The sequence below is a fragment of the Terrapene carolina genome, unplaced genomic scaffold, assembly GCF_002925995.2.
Source record: "Terrapene carolina triunguis isolate 2854851 unplaced genomic scaffold, T_m_triunguis-2.0 Scaffold17, whole genome shotgun sequence".
Lineage (NCBI taxonomy): Eukaryota > Metazoa > Chordata > Testudines > Emydidae > Terrapene > Terrapene triunguis.
In genome coordinates this window covers 2,122,281-2,142,117 of record NW_020664368.1, presented here as the reverse complement: position 1 = coordinate 2,142,117, position 19,837 = coordinate 2,122,281, and the positions used below count along the sequence as shown (strand labels likewise).

The 19,837-nt window shown below is 47.0% G+C and overlaps 2 protein-coding genes across 3 annotated transcripts in view; one reads left to right on the top strand and one right to left on the bottom strand.

Annotated features, from left to right (window-relative positions):
- Positions 1-16,425, bottom strand: part of LOC112111211 (nuclear FMR1 interacting protein 1) — a 32,821-nt gene extending 16,396 nt beyond the window's left edge. Inside the window, exons 1-5 of the mRNA XM_026662903.2 lie at positions 16,172-16,425; positions 15,251-15,339; positions 12,719-12,823; positions 9,908-9,970; positions 9,484-9,560 (exon numbers count right to left, since the gene is read on the bottom strand). Coding sequence (XP_026518688.1) covers positions 9,484-9,560; positions 9,908-9,970; positions 12,719-12,823; positions 15,251-15,339; positions 16,172-16,352 — 515 coding nt within the window. The 5' untranslated portion in view covers positions 16,353-16,425. The remainder of the gene's footprint in view (positions 1-9,483; positions 9,561-9,907; positions 9,971-12,718; positions 12,824-15,250; positions 15,340-16,171) is intronic.
- A 202-nt stretch (positions 16,426-16,627) lies between these two features.
- Positions 16,628-19,837, top strand: part of LOC113404950 (GPALPP motifs-containing protein 1-like) — a 30,338-nt gene continuing 27,128 nt past the window's right edge. For both annotated transcript variants that reach the window (XM_026649703.1, XM_026649679.1), the window contains exon 1: positions 16,628-16,724. In XM_026649703.1, the coding sequence (XP_026505488.1) occupies positions 16,640-16,724 (85 nt within the window). In that variant the 5' untranslated portion in view covers positions 16,628-16,639. The remainder of the gene's footprint in view (positions 16,725-19,837) is intronic.

Genomic DNA, 19,837 nt, shown 5'->3' with positions numbered 1-19,837 from the left:
ATCAAAGCAAGTTCAATATAATGTGGTTTCACCTATAATGCGGTAAGATTTTTTGGCTCCCGAGGACAGCGTTATATTGAGGTAGAGGTGTATATATAGTCTTTACACTAAATTTGGTGCTTTTTACTAACAAGGAGGAAACACCATACCTACATACATTTTTGAAGCAATTATGAAGCTTACGGACATTTGTTCAGATTCTTAATTTTTTCCTTTTACATTATGTAGAAAATGGCGAATGATCCATTTCTTACTTCTTAGATTAATTTTTACTTGTGATTGTAAATTTAAATCCAACTGAAAAAACCCCACAAAAACAGCATTTTAAAATAGTTTAATGAAAAATAATCTTAAATGTGCTGGATTCATAAAAAAAATAATGAAAACTTGCTTTGCATTTAGAATTAACTGATTAAACAAAATAACTGTAGTTAGTGAATTTAACTATTGTTTCTGGTCAATAGGTCCTTCAAGGTTTCAAAACTAGCAGATCTCAGCCTCTCACACATCATTTTCATTCATAGACTGGAAAAAGGAAACAAGCTTCCCTGCTTTTTCAACTCCCAATTAGTTTCTTAACTTTGAAAGAACTAATCATTAAACTGAACTAGTTGAATAAACTAAAGAAAATATTCTCTCTGCACCTGCAGAAGTGACTATTGCTGTCAAAAGCTGGTTTAGCCCTTTAACAAACCCTGGGTACTGTTTAGCCAGTGATTTCCATACGTTCAGTGCTTTGGCTTTCTTTAAAACTTTAACAGCAAACACACACTGCTTAATAGTACTTTTTAAAATTATTTAAATAAAATTAATAGATTAGCTTAGGCCTTTACATAGGCTGTCAATTTTAAATAGATTTATTTTTTTTTAAAAATTGAAGTATTTAATTAAAATAAAATCAATGGTCTCAAGTTGCAGTGGGGGAGGCCTCAGTCTAGATTGGATATTAGGAAAAACTATTTCACTAGGAGGGTGGTGAAGCACTGGAATGGGTTACCTAGGGAGGTGGTGGAATCTCCATCCTTAGAGGTTTTGAAGGCCCCGTGGGGCTTGACAAAGCCCTGGCTGGGATGATTTAGTTGGGGTTGGTCCTGCTTTGAGCAGGGGGTTGGACTAGATGAACTCCTGAGATCCCTTCCAACCCTAATCTTCCATGATTCTAACATGTGCTAGCAGGTTAGCAAGTTGTAGCATGCCGTACACCCCCCGTACTTCAACCTGTTAACACATTAAAAATACTAAATTGCCTCATCTTTGCTAGACTTTTATCATGTTAGCAAACAGGGGATAAGAAACCACTTCTTGTCCTGGTGTGGCTGCACCAGCAGAGAGGAAACAGGACCACTCTAACAGTAGAGTTTACTTTAGGTAAAAGACCCAGACAAACTAACGAACTTTTGGTCAGCATTAATACTCATTCACGGAGCACCCAAGTGTGCACCACAAAGAAATGTAGAAGAGAGTCCCTAACCTGAACAGCTAGAAACATGACAAAATGGGCTGGGAGAAAAAGTGGAGCAAGGGAAAACAAACAAGATCAGAAGGAGATGATCAGCCAATGCACATTCTACTATACCTAGGCCTGAAGTCCAACTGAAAGGGAAATGTAAGAATTTTAGATTATAGCAAAGCAACTCTGGAGTAACCTTCACAATCTTTCCCCAAGAAGAGATGGCTAGAGAAAGGATAGTTTGATTCCTTATGAACCAATGGAATACACAGGTTTCATTATGAAGGAGTACTTCCCATATTACTCTAGAGGGAAATTGTGCCCAAAAAAATAAAAATTCTCCACACAGTATTTTAAAATTCTGCAAATTTTATTTGTCAATAAATAAATGTGTAGGCTCCAGCATGGCAGTGGGGAGCCCAAGCTGCTCGCTGCACAGAGGTGGGAGATCACCCTGCAGCCCTTGCTCCCGGGACAGGGATTTGGCGGTGAGGCTGCACCCGACCCTGATGCAGCACAAGGGACAGGCCTGACCCCCTCCGTGCCAGACGCACCAGGTGTGCGCAGGCAGACTCAGCCCAGCAGGATCCAAGTGTGGAGGGACTTAGTGTGGGGCAAGAGGGTTCTGTGTGGGGCAATCTGGGTGCAGGCGACTCAGTGGGGGGAGTCCAAGATGTGGGGGAAATAAGGAAGCACAGGGGTTCATTGGGGGGTTCTTGGTGTAGGGGCAATGGGACGCTGCAGGGGGATGGTTGGAGCTCAGCGAGGGGATCTGGGTGTGGGAGGATGGGGCTCAGTGGGGTGGAGGTCCAGGTATGGTCCAGATGCAGGGGGGTGAGGCTCATGGCTGGGGGGTTTCAATGGGCCTGCTTAATGGGGGAGCCCCAGTTGCTGCGAGGGGATGCCAGGCTTCTGCTTCCCCTCCCCATTCCCCTATCCCATTCTCTTCCCCACTGCCTCCTCCTCATTCCCTCCCCCTTCCTCTCCCCACTGTCCCCTGCCCCCTGTCCTATCCCACCCCACCACCCCCTTCCCCCATTTCCTTGCCCTGCTCCACCAGGACCACTCATCGTTGTACAGAAAACAAGATGGCTCCCAGCACACAGAAGGGGAGCTCAAACACCACTACGACCCAGGAGACAGCATCCAGCTGCAGAGTCAGCAGAACCAAACGGCACCCTCCTTCACCCAGGTAGCTCTGCGCTCGCAGAAATGGGGGGATGGCAGTGTGCCCCCCCCACGCTTCACCTGTTTGGGGGGGCAAGACTCCCCCATTTCCTCTCCCAAACTAGGTGCATTGCCCTCCCCACTAAAATTCCCTTTGCTTCCCCTGTATTTTCTGCAGGGAAGCAAAGAAATCTGCAAGGGGATATGAATTCTGCACATGTGCAGTGGCGCAGAATTCCCCCAAGAGTACCATATCAAGAAAGCAAGATGAGAACAATGCACTCTGAGATAGTAAGGAAGGCAAACATATTCATGGTGAATAATTCTTATTACCCTGCCTCTCTCCCTGCACACAACTGCCAAAACAACAAGTCAAGAGACTTTTCCACATGCTGGAGGGAAATACACAAATGAGATTTACTAGCTTCATCAATAAAGTCGACATCAGAGCCCTCTATTGGCTGCCTTCGTTGCCTTTGAGCACAGAGGCCCCAAAAAGCACCTCACCACACCTGTCTAACTTTAGGTTTCTGAGGCTGAGGAGGGGCTTACCAGGCCCCAAGGCTACCCAAACAGCCTCAGGACTTTCAATGAAACAGCAAGTGCAAAGTCCACAGTCACCACCGCAATTAAAGTGACATTTCCTAGATTTAAAAAGTTCTGTTTGGGCAGGCTAAGAAGAGAGGAAAGTGTCCGTTTTCCTATTGCAGGTGGGTATGCGTCCTTGGTGTAGGTGCAGTCTCACTAACAGGTTTTAGTAGAACACACATTCTTGGAAGACGGAGCAACTAATATAAAAAAATAAAATATTCTGATCCTACAAAGTAACTATTCATAGTTGAAAAAACCAGCAAGAGAAGAGGAATTAAAAAGATCCCTTAAGAGTCTTAGCACAGAAATGAACACAACTGTTGTCTATTTATGAACTCACCAACGATTACCTTAAAAAAAAAATCCCTCCTGAGTAACCACAGGAACTTTCAGAAAGAAGAAAATTGTTTTTCTAATATCACAGACCCAGACTGCATAACAGCTCAGATTCCCTCTGGTGCTCCCTTTTCATTCCTGTGACTCAACAGCACAGCTTCAGTTCTAAATTGTTACTTTACTGGAGGCCCAATTACTGCTTCACAAAAGCTACCGTTTTTCAGGTATTAATAGAGCATCCTCATTTTATAAAACGAGTATCAGAAGCCACCCAGGTAGTCATTTTGTTGCACCTATTTATTATAAATAAGATGCCCACACAGGCAATGAAAGCACTGAAATAAACCACAGAACTACATCACCTAGTGGACTTGTTTTAGAACAAGTTCCGAGTTACACAGCCTTATTATTCCTATTCATTATAGCTCAGCAACAAGCCCATTTCCAAGTATTTTTCTCAGGCAATTTTATTCGAAGTTTCTACAGTAACTTACTTGCAATTTGACATTAAGAGTATCTGCACTCACATACTGAGTAGAAAAATTTGAGTCCTTACACAATTCAGGTATAAAATATTTTATCAGTAAAGGTTTACTTAGAATTAACTGTAGACACCTTTATAGTCAACTCAAATTCAACAAGGAAATCATACAGTTTTACTTTATAAAGAGTGAATAGTTTTTGCAGGGTACCTACAAATTTGCCAATGCCCTTACTCAATCCAGCTCATACTATTTTCCTCATCTGTTAGCGTCTAGTACAGAATGTTTATACACACATAAACCTAGAACTTTTCCAGTGACTAGGCAGCCAGCTAGAACATGCAAATTGAGGGCCGGGCAACAGGTGTTTGGCTTACCTGCATACCCCAACAGAGGGCTGTTTAGAAACATAGAAAGTGCCATATAAAATCAAACCTGAGGTCTATTTAGACCAGTATCCCATCTCCAGTGGCCAGCACCAGATGCTTCAGAGAAAGATGTAAATAAGCACTAAGCAGTAGGCAGAGGTGTGATAATCTGCCCACACACACCCCCCCACACACACACATTAGATCTCATCCTAATCTCTAATAGTAAGAGATTGTCTTAATCTCTAAAACGAGGCTTAATATCCCTTTCACAGAATTTATTAATTACTACTTCATGAAAAAAATCTATTTTAACTTGTTTTTCGAAAGGTAAAGCACAAGAGAAAAAAGTACAACCTTAATGCTGCAATAGCACCTATAAGCCAACCAGGTAAGGGCCCCATTATGCCTAGCATTGTACAAACATAGTGACGGTCCCTGCCTCAAATAGTTTACAATCTGAAAGACTAACTGTTACACTTCCATCTCCAACTTCAGAAGCCGGAAAAGAGAGGCCCTCATTCTAAGGGAATACAATAAAGTAATATCACTGCTATAACTATTTTTCTTTTTTTTTTTTAAAAAAATACCAGAGAAGATCTAAGGAGATCACCACACATTGAGCACACCACTGTAGTTTTCTCCCGAAACAGGACAAACTCAGCAGTCGCTACTTCAATGTACAGAAGACCTTAAAGTTGGTTCTCAGGATGACCAGTTTCAAAACCAAATCTAAGGTGCAGACTAGTAAAGTTCTACTGTATTATTTAGAACCACTACATATTTACTTGGGCATTCTGTTAGTCATGCTCCAGTCATCAGCAAGATAGAACCTTGTAAGTTAACTTCCTGTTCTTTTACTGAAAATTAAACAGTCTTTAATTTCTGAACCCATGTAGAGGTACTTAGTCTGATGTACAAAATGCATCTCAGGTGCTACAAGTATTTTGTAATGAAATCCTAAACAAAAAAAAACCGAACAGCATTTTTAAGTGTAGACCAAACAGTAGCCATGTCTTCATGTCTGAACAGCTTAAAATCCATTACATAAATCAGTGGTTCCCAAACTGGGGTTCGTGAACCCCTGGGGGTTCGCAAAATGTTACAGGGGGTTCTCGGGAAAAAATTCCCTAATGGCGGACAGAGCTGTCCCTAGGGACCCTGGGCAGCACAGCCCGGAGCCGCTGGACTTCCAAGAGCTAAGCAGATCAAAGCAAGCAGATCTATCACACTGAGGAGATTGAAACTTCAAGACTCCTTATAAGAAATGGAAAGGGAGGTGGATATTTTTTGCTGTTTTTAAAATGAAATAGGCAGCTAGTATTGTTTTTAAAATTATTATGAAGAACAAGTTTAAGCTTTGTTGTAATGTGCGTTGTTTGCCTGGACTGCTCAAGACCTGAATGCTTGTGTAGGAGGAACTCTTTGAGTTGGCTTCTTAAATACCTTCATGTTGTTTCACATCTGATACTCCTTGATGAAACATAGGAGCCTTGTCTTATAACAGGCTGATTCACATTGATACAAGCTATAAAAGTGATAACTTGGAAGAGCGTTGCCGTTTTCATAATGTAATAAAAATACTGTAATGATAAATAATAATAATAAATACTGTGCAATAAGCATGTCATAACAACAAATTTTATATTTCCAAGATCACTGCTTTTATAATTTATACTCAGGTAAAGGAGAAAACCTGGAAATATTCATTTTTAGGAGGGGGTTCGCGAGACCTGACATTTTAGTGAAAGGGGTTCCCAGGTTGTTGAAGTTTGGGAACCACTGACATAAATGAATGTTTCAATGTACTTCTTACTATAGGTGTTAACACTTCGTGTTTTGCTATCTGACCTTCCCAAGGGCAATGTTAGAGAAGATGAAGTATGACTACAAACAAAACGGGAGTCTTGCTGTACAAGCAAACTGATCTGACATCAGCACAAGTTGGAAATTTGCCCACAGATATTCCCCAAAAAGGAGACTTTTTGTATCCAAGTGATGAAAGGAGTTGCATGTGAAAAATCCACTATTAATTTTCAACTACCCTAAAATACTAGATTTTTACTTGGAGCTATCCTAGTGCCACAAAAATTAGTCATGGGTTACAGATATCATAGATTAGATTTAAAGATATTTTTATTTAATGAACTCCGCAACACTTATTGTATTTACATAATGGGGGGAGGAGGGAGTTCTAGAAGCTTTGCTGAAAAAGAAAGCTAGTTTGCTATGACACCAAATTCCAGGTAACATGAAAGTGGGCCAAGAAATTCCTTTTGAATTGCTTTAGGATAAAGAGGAAGCTTTGGTACCTACAGCAGCTAATAGTCACTGAAGTTATGAGACAGAAGTCAAGCTTGTTTTTTCCCCCATTAACTGTTACTCCTGGGGGAATTCTGAGCATCCGCATCTGTCTCGCATATTGTATTTTCATGCGCAAAAAATATTTGCCTAAGCAGCGCTGCAGTTCCACCTTTTGCCCACCAGAGGCCGCTGTGGCACCAGAACAAGCAGCTGCATTCATGCCTCTGTTCTAGCATCACAGCAGCCTCTGGTGGGCAAAAGGTAGAACTGCAGCAATTAGGCAAAATGTTTTTTATGCAGGAAAATAAAAATTTCTATGCCCAGTGCTGCTGAATTCCCCCAGGAGTAAAGTCCATCACAGCATCCTGCCTGAGGAGTCAGGTTAGGACAGGGCAGAGCACACAGAGCTGCAGGGGGGGTCACAGACTGGGGTTCAGAATGGCTAGTGGGGGGGACAGACGGGCATGGGCTCGGGAGCTAGTGGGGTGACAGCGTTGAGCCTGGGGACGGAGACTGCAGAAATCCATGGGGATGAGGGATGCTGGGACAGGGGCGGATGTGCCTGACTGAATAGGAGAGGCTTGAGGTCACCCCTAGCTTTTCAGAAACTCCAAAGCTTGCCAGCATGACTTCCCATCATCTTAGCTGCCAAAGTCTGTCAGGCCATAGCAATTTTTCTAGGAAAATCTCTCTTTGTAGCAGAGATACTCAGTCCCCTTTGTCAGACAAACTTGTCACTGGGCCTCCCTCTCTCCCTGCCCCCTCCTTGCCACTGTTATGACTGAGACATGGTGGGAGAGGGAGGCTTGGAGGCGGTATCCTGACAAGTAGAGCTTGTAGATCTACCAAAGAGAAGGGAAGATCTCCTCCATCTGGCAAACCTCTTTTGATTCACTAGGGGTGAATCTCAAACTGATAGACCGTGGCAGGTTTGTTAAGAGAGAGTGTGCAGGCAATTCTTAGTATGTCTCCAGAAGGAGAAATCAGAGAGCCATGTGGGAGAACAGAAGGCACAGGGTCAGAGCAGTGGGTTTCCCTGCACCTCCCAGCCAGCCTACTCACCAGTTCCCAGCCCAATATCCCAATGCCCACTTTATCTCCCCAGTTCCATAGTACCTCTTTCATCCTACACCAAATCCACTGACCCATTCCTCACAGAAAGTCTGTTCATGCTTCCTTTCTTTTACTGCAGGGTTTTTATGTCAGTAAATCTGAATAAAAAAAAAGTCCTCAGATGTGAATATTACAGAGTAGGAAGTGGAGAAGCAGTTCTGGACACACAAGACGTTCTGTAGAACATGAAAGAGCTACAGTTACGTGCCAAGAGATGTCTTCCAGGGATTCTCTGGGGTATCTCCCATCCAAGCAATGGCCAGGCCTATTCTTATGCAATCTAGTAATATCATAGCCCATTGCAATATGACTGCAAGCTGGAGCCAGTTTTGGTTCTGCAGCCATTACAAAGAGACGTCCAGTAATAAAACTCACCTCTCTAATCTAATGCTATAAAGCATTACCACTAATTTTCTCTCTCTGATATATATATAAATAATGAATAAAATAAAAGGGAGAGAGACACATTACACACCTATATAAATATAAAAATGTTCATAACCCACAATTGCAGCCGGAGAAACAAAAATCTAGAACATCTGTGACAACCTGAACCATTGATCTGGTGCAACCTGCTTATCTTTGAAAATTCAGTAGGATCAGGTCCAGACCAGTACAGTGTCCATTTTCAAATATCAAGCTGAAAGAAAAACAGCTGATCTGTGAGTGTAGGCATTATCTCCATTTCACAGATGAGAAACTGGTCATTCGCATAAGTGCATTAACCACAGAATAAGCTTAATCAGTTTCATCTCTTATACCTTTTGATTTAAAGTGCTTTACACTATTACAAATGGGAAAAGGGTTTTGTAGTAGAAAGAGGTACCGAGCAGCACTCATCCTTGAATAAATGCTCTTTATGAACAGGGACATACACAAAGGGGGGGCAAGCAAGGGCACGCCCTCCTTGACCCACCCCCCCAAAAATCTCCATGTTTCCCTGCATCAGCCTGCAGCCAGCCGCCCTGCTGCTTCCTCCATCCCCAGGCTGCAGGGACACAGAGAGTGCTGCTGCCAGGGGGAGCCACTGCCTCCTCGCTGCTGGGCATCCCCACCAGAGGTGTCCTGCCAGAGGCGTCCAGAGAAATGGTGGGGGAGGGGGAGGGAAGGAGAGCACGTGAACCTTTCATTTATGTGTTTAATGTGGCCCTCCAAAAGTGGTCAAATTTAAATTCCTGCGCCCGCCCCTGTTTATGAATTAGCAGAGCTTGCTGCATGATAATCAAGAGATACAGGTTAGAAAGAAAGTTAGGTACAAATTTAAAGTCTACAGAAATTACTTGTCAATTTTTGGAAGTCTGCACCCAATGAAGTGTACTATAGAGGTGGTGAGTACACCATTTTCAGATGTTCACATCTTCATTATTTCAGACCCAACTATTTCCAACTTCATCCAGCACACATTCCTCATTTCAGGAATCTGAGCTTTAAACATGACATGTACAAACAGTATGAGTTATCTAAAGACAAAATAATGCATCTTAAAGATTGAGGCATATATTTTTCTTGCTGGCGTAACTTGAGAGTTTGAATCTTTTTCCCCCCAAGCATTAAAAAAATTATTAAGTTAAGGGCTAGGAACCCCAAGGGAAAAGTGGATGGGAGTGATGAGAAGTTTTGGAATTGAAAGCCTCTTACAACTTAAACTATACAGTCTCTGAAGCTTACTCACCTTTTTCTTTCCTCTCTCCATTTAGCAATCTCCTCTGGAGTATCTAACTGTATTCTTTTAGCACCAGGAGCATGCATCTAGGGAGGACAAGTTTTCAGAAACATTACAAAATGTGACTGAATATTCCCTTTATGCAATTACACAAAATTCTGCAACTTTAAAAACCCAGGCATTGATGAAGTTGGGTGTAGCATTTAGAAAATGAGAAGACTAAAAATGATACATGGTGATTTGCATTTCTATTATGTTGTCTTTTACATGCTTTTCATGTTTAATATGGGATTGAGGGTCGGTTTTAAGGCTGAGACTGGAATTTGTCATTCTAGAGAAATATAAAAATGCATAAAGACAGCCAGAGGAGAAGCTAATAATCAATTCTACAATTTTCATGGACTCAATTTTTGAAGCAGTTTGGGGTACCTACATTCTTCCAGTGAATCTGAACCAACTTCTCATGTGCACTGAAACCGCAACCATCTTCTGCACACTGCAAGAGAAGAAAAAAAAAAAAAATATACTCCAACACTATTTGAATGGAATTATGCACACAAGAAGAGTCAAGATGTAGCCCACTTATTTTTAACTACATTGCATACCACTGCATATTAGATCACTTTCTTGAACGGTGAAACAAAATAACAACTGCCAACATAGTCTCAGTTACTTGCACAGAGCTCTGAAGATGTAAAAGGCTAAGTACCAGTACTACAGCACTAACAATTAAATTAAAAAAAAAAAAAAAGACATTCAGTTACTAAGTGGCCTAAGAGTAATACATTATGTTCACTATGTTTTACAATATTTATTCTCCACAGTACTCATTTATGATGACATCTTAGGATTCAGAATGCACTCAACAGTTTATAACAGTGAAGATCTTCCATCATTTCATGCAGGAATTGGAGCAGCTGGCATCCAAGAATTAGTCTTAGCCCCATCATAGAGGACTTGCCAAAATTGTACACACACTGTAGTCATCCCTATTCTAGGGCAGGAGACCATCAGCATTTCAGATTGGATGCAAACAGCACAAGCACATTGTCAACACCTCTTAGGTTCATGCTGTACCTATACCTATAGGTGGCCTATACCTATAGGATACCTATAGGTGGCCAAACAAGGCAAATCCCTCTAGCAGTGTCATCCCCAAAGACTTCAGTAATTCACGCAAAATTGTATGACTTTCCACAAATCATGGATAATTTCAACTACTGATTACCAATTTTACATTTACCATTATGAATCAAATACATGACCAGCACCCCAACGCCTAGAATTACAGGCAGAACCTATGTACTCACTTAGGGCCTCCGTTTTACATCGTAATCAAAAAAGAACACCCGCAACAACACAGTGACTCCTTGCACCATAGGTACTGACTTTTGGTTTTGCCGGTGGGTGCCCCATCCTGGCTCCGCCCCCTTCTCCAAGGCCCCGCCCCACTCCACCTCTTCCTGCCCCATCCCCCTAGACCCCCCTGAACGCCTCCTTCTTGCCAACCCCCTCCCCTAAATGCCTCCCACCTGCCGCTCACTCCTTTCTGCCCCCTCCTGCCTTAAGGGCGAAGTGCGTGTGCTGGAGGGGTGCTCTGCCAGTTTTGAGGGGAGGCTATTTTCAGCATATTTATACACTTTCATTCTAGTTATTGAAAGTGTGTCTATCATTGGTATCTCCCCTTCCTGATGTTTCCCAGTTCTTGCTCTCCACCTGTGTCCCTTTTCCCCCATCTCTCTCTCTCTCTCTCTCTCTGCTCCCCACCTCCCAGTGGCTCTGTTTAGCGCCCGCTCCCACCCACGCACTCAAAGCAGCTCTGTCTCCCCCCAACCCCACCCTCTGCGGCCAGCCCAGAAACTGCCCGCCCTGAGACAGAGAGAAATTTAATTCAACAGCCCAGCATAGAAATGGCCCATTCATTTATCCTGCTGTGTGGCTGCTGTGTCGCTCCAGCTCCTCCCAGTCCCCAGGGCTGCAGCCCACCCCTGCTTTGAAGCTCGCTCCTGACTCCCTCACACACTCTGCAACTTTTGTGGGAGGGGAGCCCCTAGTGGGACCATGGCCAAAGGTGGGGGGAGAGGGGGGGTTGCTTCCTCCACTGGGCTGCAGCAGCCCAGCATCCTGAAGCAAGACGAGCTCAGGTGTCCCAGGGTGAAGCAAGACAGCGTCTCCTGACTTGAAGCTGATACAGGGGGGTGGATGCAACGGAAGGGATTCCCTGGGAGCTGCAGGGGGGGAAATCAATCCTTCCTGACAAGGGGAGGAGGGGACACTGATGGGGGGAGAGTGGGAGGGGAGAGAGAGATGAAGTTTATCTCTGGGAGGAAAAGCCCCTCAGGCAGGCTTGATCTGGGCGTGGGGGGACAGCTTTGAGCTGGGCAAGCATTATTTTGCCAGGCATGAGAGCAGGCACAAGGGCAAACTTTTCTTAAAGGAGCCATGCCCTTTGGTTTGTCCCCCTGCCCAGCACTAAGGGGGTCCGCAGCTGGTTTCTCCTGGCTGGAGGGAGGGGCACAGGTCCTGGGGGAGACACCAGGGTGGGCTGAGAATAGCTGGCTCAGTCCTCGAGAAACCCCCTGGCCCATACTCCTCACAGTAGCCCCCTGGGGCCAGCCGAGAAGCTGCCTGCCCGTCTCCCTCCATCCCCCTGCCGAGAGGCTGCCCACCCCATCTCCCCCACCCCTCCGCAGCTAGCCCAGAAGCTGCCGTGCCCTGGCTGCTTGTCCCCCCTAGTCCAGCTCCCTCTGCCCTGAACATTAAAAGGACTCACATCTGCCTGCAGTGGGAGGTGGGAGCCTGCTGGGAGCTTCACCAGCTGCAGGGGAAACAGCTGATTGGCGGGAAGTCCCCACCTAACAGCTGATTGGCCGCAGCCAGCCAAAGAGCTGATGAGGGCTACTGCGCATGCTAAATAGCTGATTGGCAGTTGCCAACAGCTGATCTCCCCGGTGGGTGCTAAGCACCCACTAATTTTTTTCCATGGGTGCTCCAGCCCCGGAGCACCCACGGAGTCGGCACCTATGCCTTGCACTATTTGGAGTCAGTGAAGGAGATGACTCCAAAGAAAGTGCCACCTACCACCTCCTGTAGCAAATGATTTTCCATTGGTGATCTCCCATTCAAGCACTGACTGGGACCAAAACCTGCTTAGCTTATGAAATCACAGGCCAAAATGGTATGACTGTAAATTGTAAAAATAAGCTGCTTTATAAGACAAACTTTCCCGCACATTTAAACTAACCTGTATGTGCTGTGCAACATGTTCATCATACTTTTCTTGGTTTTTATAGCCACGATCACAAGTATCACAATAATGAGAGAAAACTGGTTCTTTTTTCCTTTTGTTCTGTTAAAAAGAGTGACATTATCTTCATTTCTTCAAAAAATAAGTTACACTTTATTTTAAATAGAAACCAATATGCTAGAACATGCTTACATGAAGACATTAAAATTATTTTAGTTGGTGTTTCAATAGTCAAAACATTTGATACATAATCTAGACCTGGGGTCGGCAACCTTTCAGAAGTGGTGTGCCAAGTCTTCATTTATTCACTCTAATTTAAGGTTTTGCGTGTCGGTAATACATTTTAACGTTTTTAAAAGGTCTGGCTCTGTAAGTCTATATTATATAAGTAAACTATTGTTGTATGTAAAGTAAACAAGGTTTTTAAAACCTTGAAGCTTCATTTAAAATTAAATTAAAATGCAGATCTTATCAATTTAGTGAAGTGGTTCTTAACCTGGGGTGCGAGATGCCCTTCCTGGGGGTGTGAGACATGCGAGATTTCATTAGAAGTTGGGGGTGGCTACAGAGCACTGGGCCCAGGCCAGGAGCACAGCCCTGGGCTGGCTGCCGGTACCCCAGGCCAGCAGCGGGCTGAGCAGGGCTGGAGGCCCGGACCCCGGCTGGCAGGGGGCCGGGCGGCTGGAACCCCAGACCAGCAGTGAGGTGAGTGGGGCCAGCGGCTGGTATCCCAGGCTAGCAGCAGGCTGAGCAGGGCCGAAGGCCGGGACCCCGGCTGGCAAGGGGCCAGTGGCCAGAACCCCAGACTGTCAGCGGGCTGAGCAGGGTGGTGGACAGAACCCCAGACCGGCAGCTCCTACCAGCTGGAGTCCCGGCCGTCAGCCCCGCTCAGCCTGCTGCCGGCCAGAGGTTCCGTTCACCCAGGCCGGCAGCCGGCTAAGCGGCTCACCCGCTGCCGGTCTGGGGTTCTGTGAGCTCCTGCCGCCGGCCCCGCTCAGCCCAGGGATTCCGTTCATCCAGGCCGGCAGCAGACTGAGCGGAGTCGGGGGCCGAGACCCCAGCTGGAAAGGGGCGGGCGGCCGGAACCCCAAACCAGTGGCAGGCTGAGCGGTTCAGCCCGCTGCCGGTCTGGGGTTCCGTCCACCGGCTCCTGCTAGCCGGGGTCCTGGCCGCCGGCCCTACTCATCCCACTGCTGGCCGGGGGTTCCGTTCACCCAGGCCGGCGCGGGCTGAGCGGGGCCGGCCCCCGGGATCCCAGCTGACAAGGGGCAGGCGGCCGGAACTCCAGACCGTCAGCTGCCGGTCTGGAGTTCTGTCTGCCAGCTCCTGCCAGCTGGGGTCCTGGCCACCAGCCCCGCTCAGCCCGTGGCTGGCCTAGGGTTCCGTTCACCCAAGCAGGCAGTGGGCTGAGCGGGGCCGCCAGCCGGAACCCCGGCTGGCAGCAGTGTGCCAGTAAAAATCGGCTTGCGTGCCGCCTTTGGCATGCGTGCCACAGGTTGCCGACCCCGATCTAGACTGAAAAATGACTAAAAAAAAAAATCAAATTATTGTGTTCCATATCTCGCAATTTCCAACTCAAATGTGCTCAGTTTACAAGTAACATCTTTTTACTAAGTGTCACCACTGCCAACATAACCAAAATGCCAAAGTGGCCTCATCACCAGAAATAAAAGTTCTTGCAAGGTTAGTACGTCTCAACAATAAAAATCACGTGCGCAATGTACGATTTAAATAAGTTGATTAGAGCATTCCTCCCTTGAATGGATCCAGAACTTGCAGACTTGTCTCATCATGAAATGCTCTCATTTATAACATAATATTTAACACAGAGGTGGGCAAACTACGGGCTGCGGGTTGGACCATTCTGCCTGGCCCTTGAGCTCCCGGCTGGGGAGGCTAGCCCCCAGCCCCTCCCCTGCTGTCCCCCCTCTCCTGCAGCCTCAGCTCACCGTGCCGCCAGCGCTCTGGGCGGCGGGGCTGCAAGCTCCTGCCGGGCAGCACGGCTGCCAGTCCTGGTGCTCTGAGCGGCATGGTAAGGGGGCAGGGAGGTTGGATAAGGGGCAGGGGGTCCCAGGGGCAGTCAGGGGGCGGTTGGATAGGCGTGGGAGTCCCGGGGGGCCTGTTAGGGGACGGGGGTGTGGATGGGGGTCAAAGCAGTCAGGGGACAGGGGGGTTGGATAGGGTGTGGGATTCCAGGGGGGCGGAGGGTCCCAGGAGGGGGCAGTCAGGGGACAAGGAACAGGGGGGGTTGGAAGGGTCAGGGGTTCTGGGGGGGCAGTCAGGGGATGGGAAGTGGGAGGGGGGGGGACCAGGCTGTTTGTGGAGGCACAATCTTCCCTACCCAGCCCCCCATACAATTTCGGAACCCTGATGTGGCCCTCCGGCTGAAAAGTTTGCCCACCCCTGGGTTAAAATATGTTACAACATATGGTTATAACATAATCCTAACTGGTGTGGTAGGATTAAGACTACTGTATCCCAGAAGTACAACTGAGTTACTAAGCTCCACATAATAGCTATAATAAGTACCTTTTGCTTGAAGTTTCCACCTGGAGAATGTTTAAAAAATGCAGGTGTTGGTTCAGCTTGCCATTCTTGGGTAAAATGGCCATTTCCACCTTCAATAAAAAAATATTACAAGAAAAATGAAATTACACATAGCTGTTACAATACTTTCTTCAATATTATGTTTGGGGAAAAAAGCAGCGCACTCTAAATAACCTTGCAAAAAATCTTTTAAAGAAAAACACAAATATGGAAGTTTTTTGATCCATCTGATATTCCTTACCTCATTTGTGTAATCACAATATTACACTACTTGTTATCTTATACTCCTTGGTGTCCTATACGTCACTGCTGAGACCCCTCAGGATCTCCCTTATTCTATCAATCCTTTTAAAAAACTGCCTGAAAATTAGTGCTACCACTTTAAAAAAAAATCTAAAATACTGATTTATTATTATTTAATAGTGCAGATAACACATGGATTTTTTGGTTTGTTTTTTCAATGACATCATCAACATGGCAAACCCCAAAAGGGCACAGCCTCCTTGGAGGTATATTATAGCATCACCAAATCTTTGACAAATAAAAGACAAAAACCTGGTTTTAAGTTTCAGGGTTGGGAAACTTGGGAAAGAGCGTGGGAACTACCTCGTTCTTCTTTTCGTCATAAGCAAGAAGTAGCCAGCACTGGAAGATAGCAACAACCACCTAAGCAGAGCCACAAGCCAGAGTGCACGTGAGAAGCAGGGCGGCAGCACCCAGGACCACTCCTCACCCCCGAGATGCAGGTGGGGAGAAACCCTGCGCGCCCCGCAGAAGGATGGATATGGGGGGAACGGGGCAGGAGCCCCTCGGAGGAGGGAGGGGTTTCGTTGGGAGAACAGAGAGGGGGGAATATCCGGCCCGGGTGCCCCTCCCTTTTGCCCCCGCAGGGGTCTCCCCTACCTGGGTGCGGGGCTCTCGGCAGCTCCCCGTACGCCGGTGACGGCTGGTACCATGCGCCAGGCGGCGGATAATCCGCAGGCGGCGGCGCCCAGAAGCCGGGGTCCCAGGCGGGGGGCGGGCAGAACACCGGGGGCCTGAACATGGGAGGAGGCGGCGGCGGGTACCAGGCGAACGGATTCATGTCAGGCCCGAAAAGACCCCTCCGGCTACCCGTGCTGCCACTGCCAGCGGCGCTTGCTTCCACATGGGGGACACAGGCGGCCATTGCATTATACGTCACTTCCGGCACTACTGTAAACACCACGCCCCAAAGCCAGGGTGCGGAACCCCGCCGGCCACACTACCGAGTAACGTCATCGCACAGCGCCGGAAAGGCTATGGGGACCGTCAGCCGCCTATGCGCCGGCGGGTTTGTCTGGGCCGCAAGAGTCGCTATGCCATACGCATGCGCGGCGGTGTTGTTGTGCCATGGCTCGAGAGCTGATGGGGCCGGCGCTGCCCCCGGGCTTTGCCCGCTGTGCCGAGGCGGACCCGGATGAGGACTTCAGCCAGGGTGAGGACGCGATAGAAGACAGGGTTTGGCCTGGGTTTAAGCAGTAGCTCGGCGCGGCCGCCTCAGAGGGACTCGGTCCCGTCCCAGCCTGGGGCCGTGTATAGCCCCGGCCCCGCGCCCCCCCGTCTCCCACCTGAACGTGCCCGGGCCAGCGGGACCCGTCAGCAGCCCCCGCCCAGGCTGTTCGCCCGCTCGCTGGGCGGCGCTTGCTGCGCTGCGGTGGTTTTCGGGGGGTTTCCGAAGGGGTCCGCGCCTCCCTTCCACACGTTCTCGGGGTCCGCAATGAAAAAAGATTGAAACCCGCTGCCGTGCTGCAGAGTGACCCCCTCTCTTCCCTGCGACGGCCCTGCTGTAGCTAAGGCCGGGACAAGCTGCTTGTTTCATAGTTGATTTTCGGTGTCCTCTAATTCAAGTGATTTTTTTTCTTTGTGACACTGAGGGCCACCGCTGCAACTTGCTGCACCCAGTTTTCAGATGATTTCATACAGATTATCAAAGAGAAACACACACACAACCACCATATTTTCTTGTAGTTGTGTTCTAGTACCTTGGATATTTTACATCAGGGTTTCTCAAACTTCATTGCACCACAGCCCCCTTCTGACAACAAAAATTACCATACGACCCCAGGAGGGGGCACTGAGCTCACCCGAGCCCTGGTGCCCCAGGTGGGGATGGAGAGCCAAAACCCAGGGGCTTCAACCTCAGGCAAGAAGAACAGGAGTACTTGTGGCACCTTAGAGACTAACAAATTTATTAGAGCATAAGCTTTATATATGCATCCGAAGAAGTGGGTTGTAGCCCACGAAAGCTTATGCTCTAATAAATTTGTTAGTCTCTAAGGTGCCACAAGTACTCCTGTTCTTCTTGCGGATACAGACTAACACGGCTGCTACTCTGAAACCTCAGGCAGGAGGCCTGCATCCTGAGCCCCACTGCCCAGGACTGAAGCTGTCGGGCTTCGACTTTGGCCCTGGGCAGTGGGGCTCGGGCTTTGGCCCAAAGCAGTCCAAGCCAGCCCTGGCGACCCCATTAAAATGGGGTTGTGACCCACTTTGGGGTCCCGACCCACAGATTGAGAACCGCTGTTTTACATACATATGGCTGCCATATAATTTACTATTTTCTCTCTTCGGGGGAGGTATTGTTAATGCTACTGACTCTTTTAGACTTACTATTTTTGGCCTTACACTTTGTCTATTTATGGGTTTGCTAGCATTTACTTGTCCTTTAACTGCATTTTGTCATCTGTGGTAGGCAGCAGATACCTCAGGTTTGGTTCACCTACAGTAGGTTGCTTTATCATACTTCACTATTTGCTGCTGCATTTGTCTTAAGAAGGGACTATATTTTAAACTCATTTATTGGGGAGGATGCTTAAATTATGTCTTAGCCCAAAATTTAACTATGTGTCTGAAAACAATTTTACTCTAATTCATTCTATCCATGAGTATTCTTACAACCATATTTGAGCACCCACATTACCCCTCTGAAAATCACATCTGATGTGCTTTGCAATGCATAAAATCACCAGACAAATATGAAATACAGCGTTTTAGATGTCTTGATGCTGCTTATGCTGATCTACATTGTGCTAGTTGTTCTGAAGAAGCCTCTCAGAAAACAGTTAAGATGCTGGTGTTTGCTATGTGTTGTTGGAATGCCCTTGAGAAAGATCTAATGTGGCTCTGCAACAAATTCTGTAAAACATTGTCTGCAGCTCAGATAAATGGATTTAAGCTAAACCTCATTCAGTATTATGAGATGATTCTCTAGAGGAGTTTTAATATGGTTACTTAACGTGTAAAATGGTCTTAAAAGGTTGTTATATGGAGGTAGATTATGTTAACCACTTTTAAACAATATTACTTTATTCTTAGTTTAAAGGCCCATCTAGGTTTGTTGGTAATTTGTTTAGAAGCGGCTTCCAACAGTTTAAGGCAGGGGTCGGCAACCTTTCAGAAGTGGTGTGCCAAGTCTTCATTTATTCACTCTAATATAAGGTTTCGTGTGCCAGTAATACATTTTAACGTTTTTAGACGGTCTCTTTCTATAAGTCTATAATATACAACAATAGTTTAGTTATATGTAAAGTAAATAAGGTTTTTAAAATATTTAAGAAGCTTCATTTAAAATGAAATTAAAATGCTGAGCCCCCCAGACCGATGGCCAGGACCCGGGCAGTGTGAGTGCCACTGAAAATCAGTTGAAAATATGTTAAAGGCCTAAACTTATTATTGTATCTGAAGCAGGGATCGGAAACCTTTGGCACATGGCCCATCAGGGAAATCCGCCGATGGGCCGGGACGATTTGTTTATCTGCAGCGTCCGCAGGTTCGGCCGATCGCAGCTCCCACTGGACGCAGTTTGCCATTCCAGGCCAATGGGGGCTGTGGGAAGCAGCGGCCAGCACATCCCTCGGCCCACGCCGGTTCCCGCAGCTCCCATTAGCCCAGATCCGGAACGGCGAACCACGACCAGTGGGAGCTGCGATCAGCCGAACCTGCAGACGCTGCAGGTAAACAAACAGTTCCGGCCCATCAGCGGATTTCCCTGATGGGCCGTGTGCCAAAGGTTGCCGATCCCTGACATTTAAATAAAAAATAAATACTGTATATACTCATTCATAAGCCGAATTTTTTTAGTAAATAAGGGAAGCACCAGTGAAGGGGGTCGGCTTATGAACGGGTATAGAGAGGGAGAGGTGGGACAGAGCCCCTCCCCCCAACAGAGGCAGCAAGGAGAGGCAGCAGAGCCAGAAGGGAAGAGGCGGGGCCAGAGTCTCTCCACTTCTGGCCACGCTGCTCTCCCCCCAGCCTCCGAAGCAGCTGCAGTTCTGGGGCTGGCAGGCTGCAGCCGTGCTGCTCGGCTCCACCCCCCAGAGCAGGCTGTGGCCGCACGGCCCGGGTGTAGCAGCACAAACAGCAACCCTCCACTTTTGCAACTAGTTGCAGTTTCCGCCATGCAAAAGCTAAGGTTACTGGGCATGCTCAGTTCGGGTGAGCATGCTCAGTTCACCCAATGTAGGGAATTGGGAGAGGGAGCTTTTTGTGTCGTCACAAGCCTGCTGGAACATGCTGCGGCTGCGCCGCCCGGTCTGGCCCGCTGGAGCA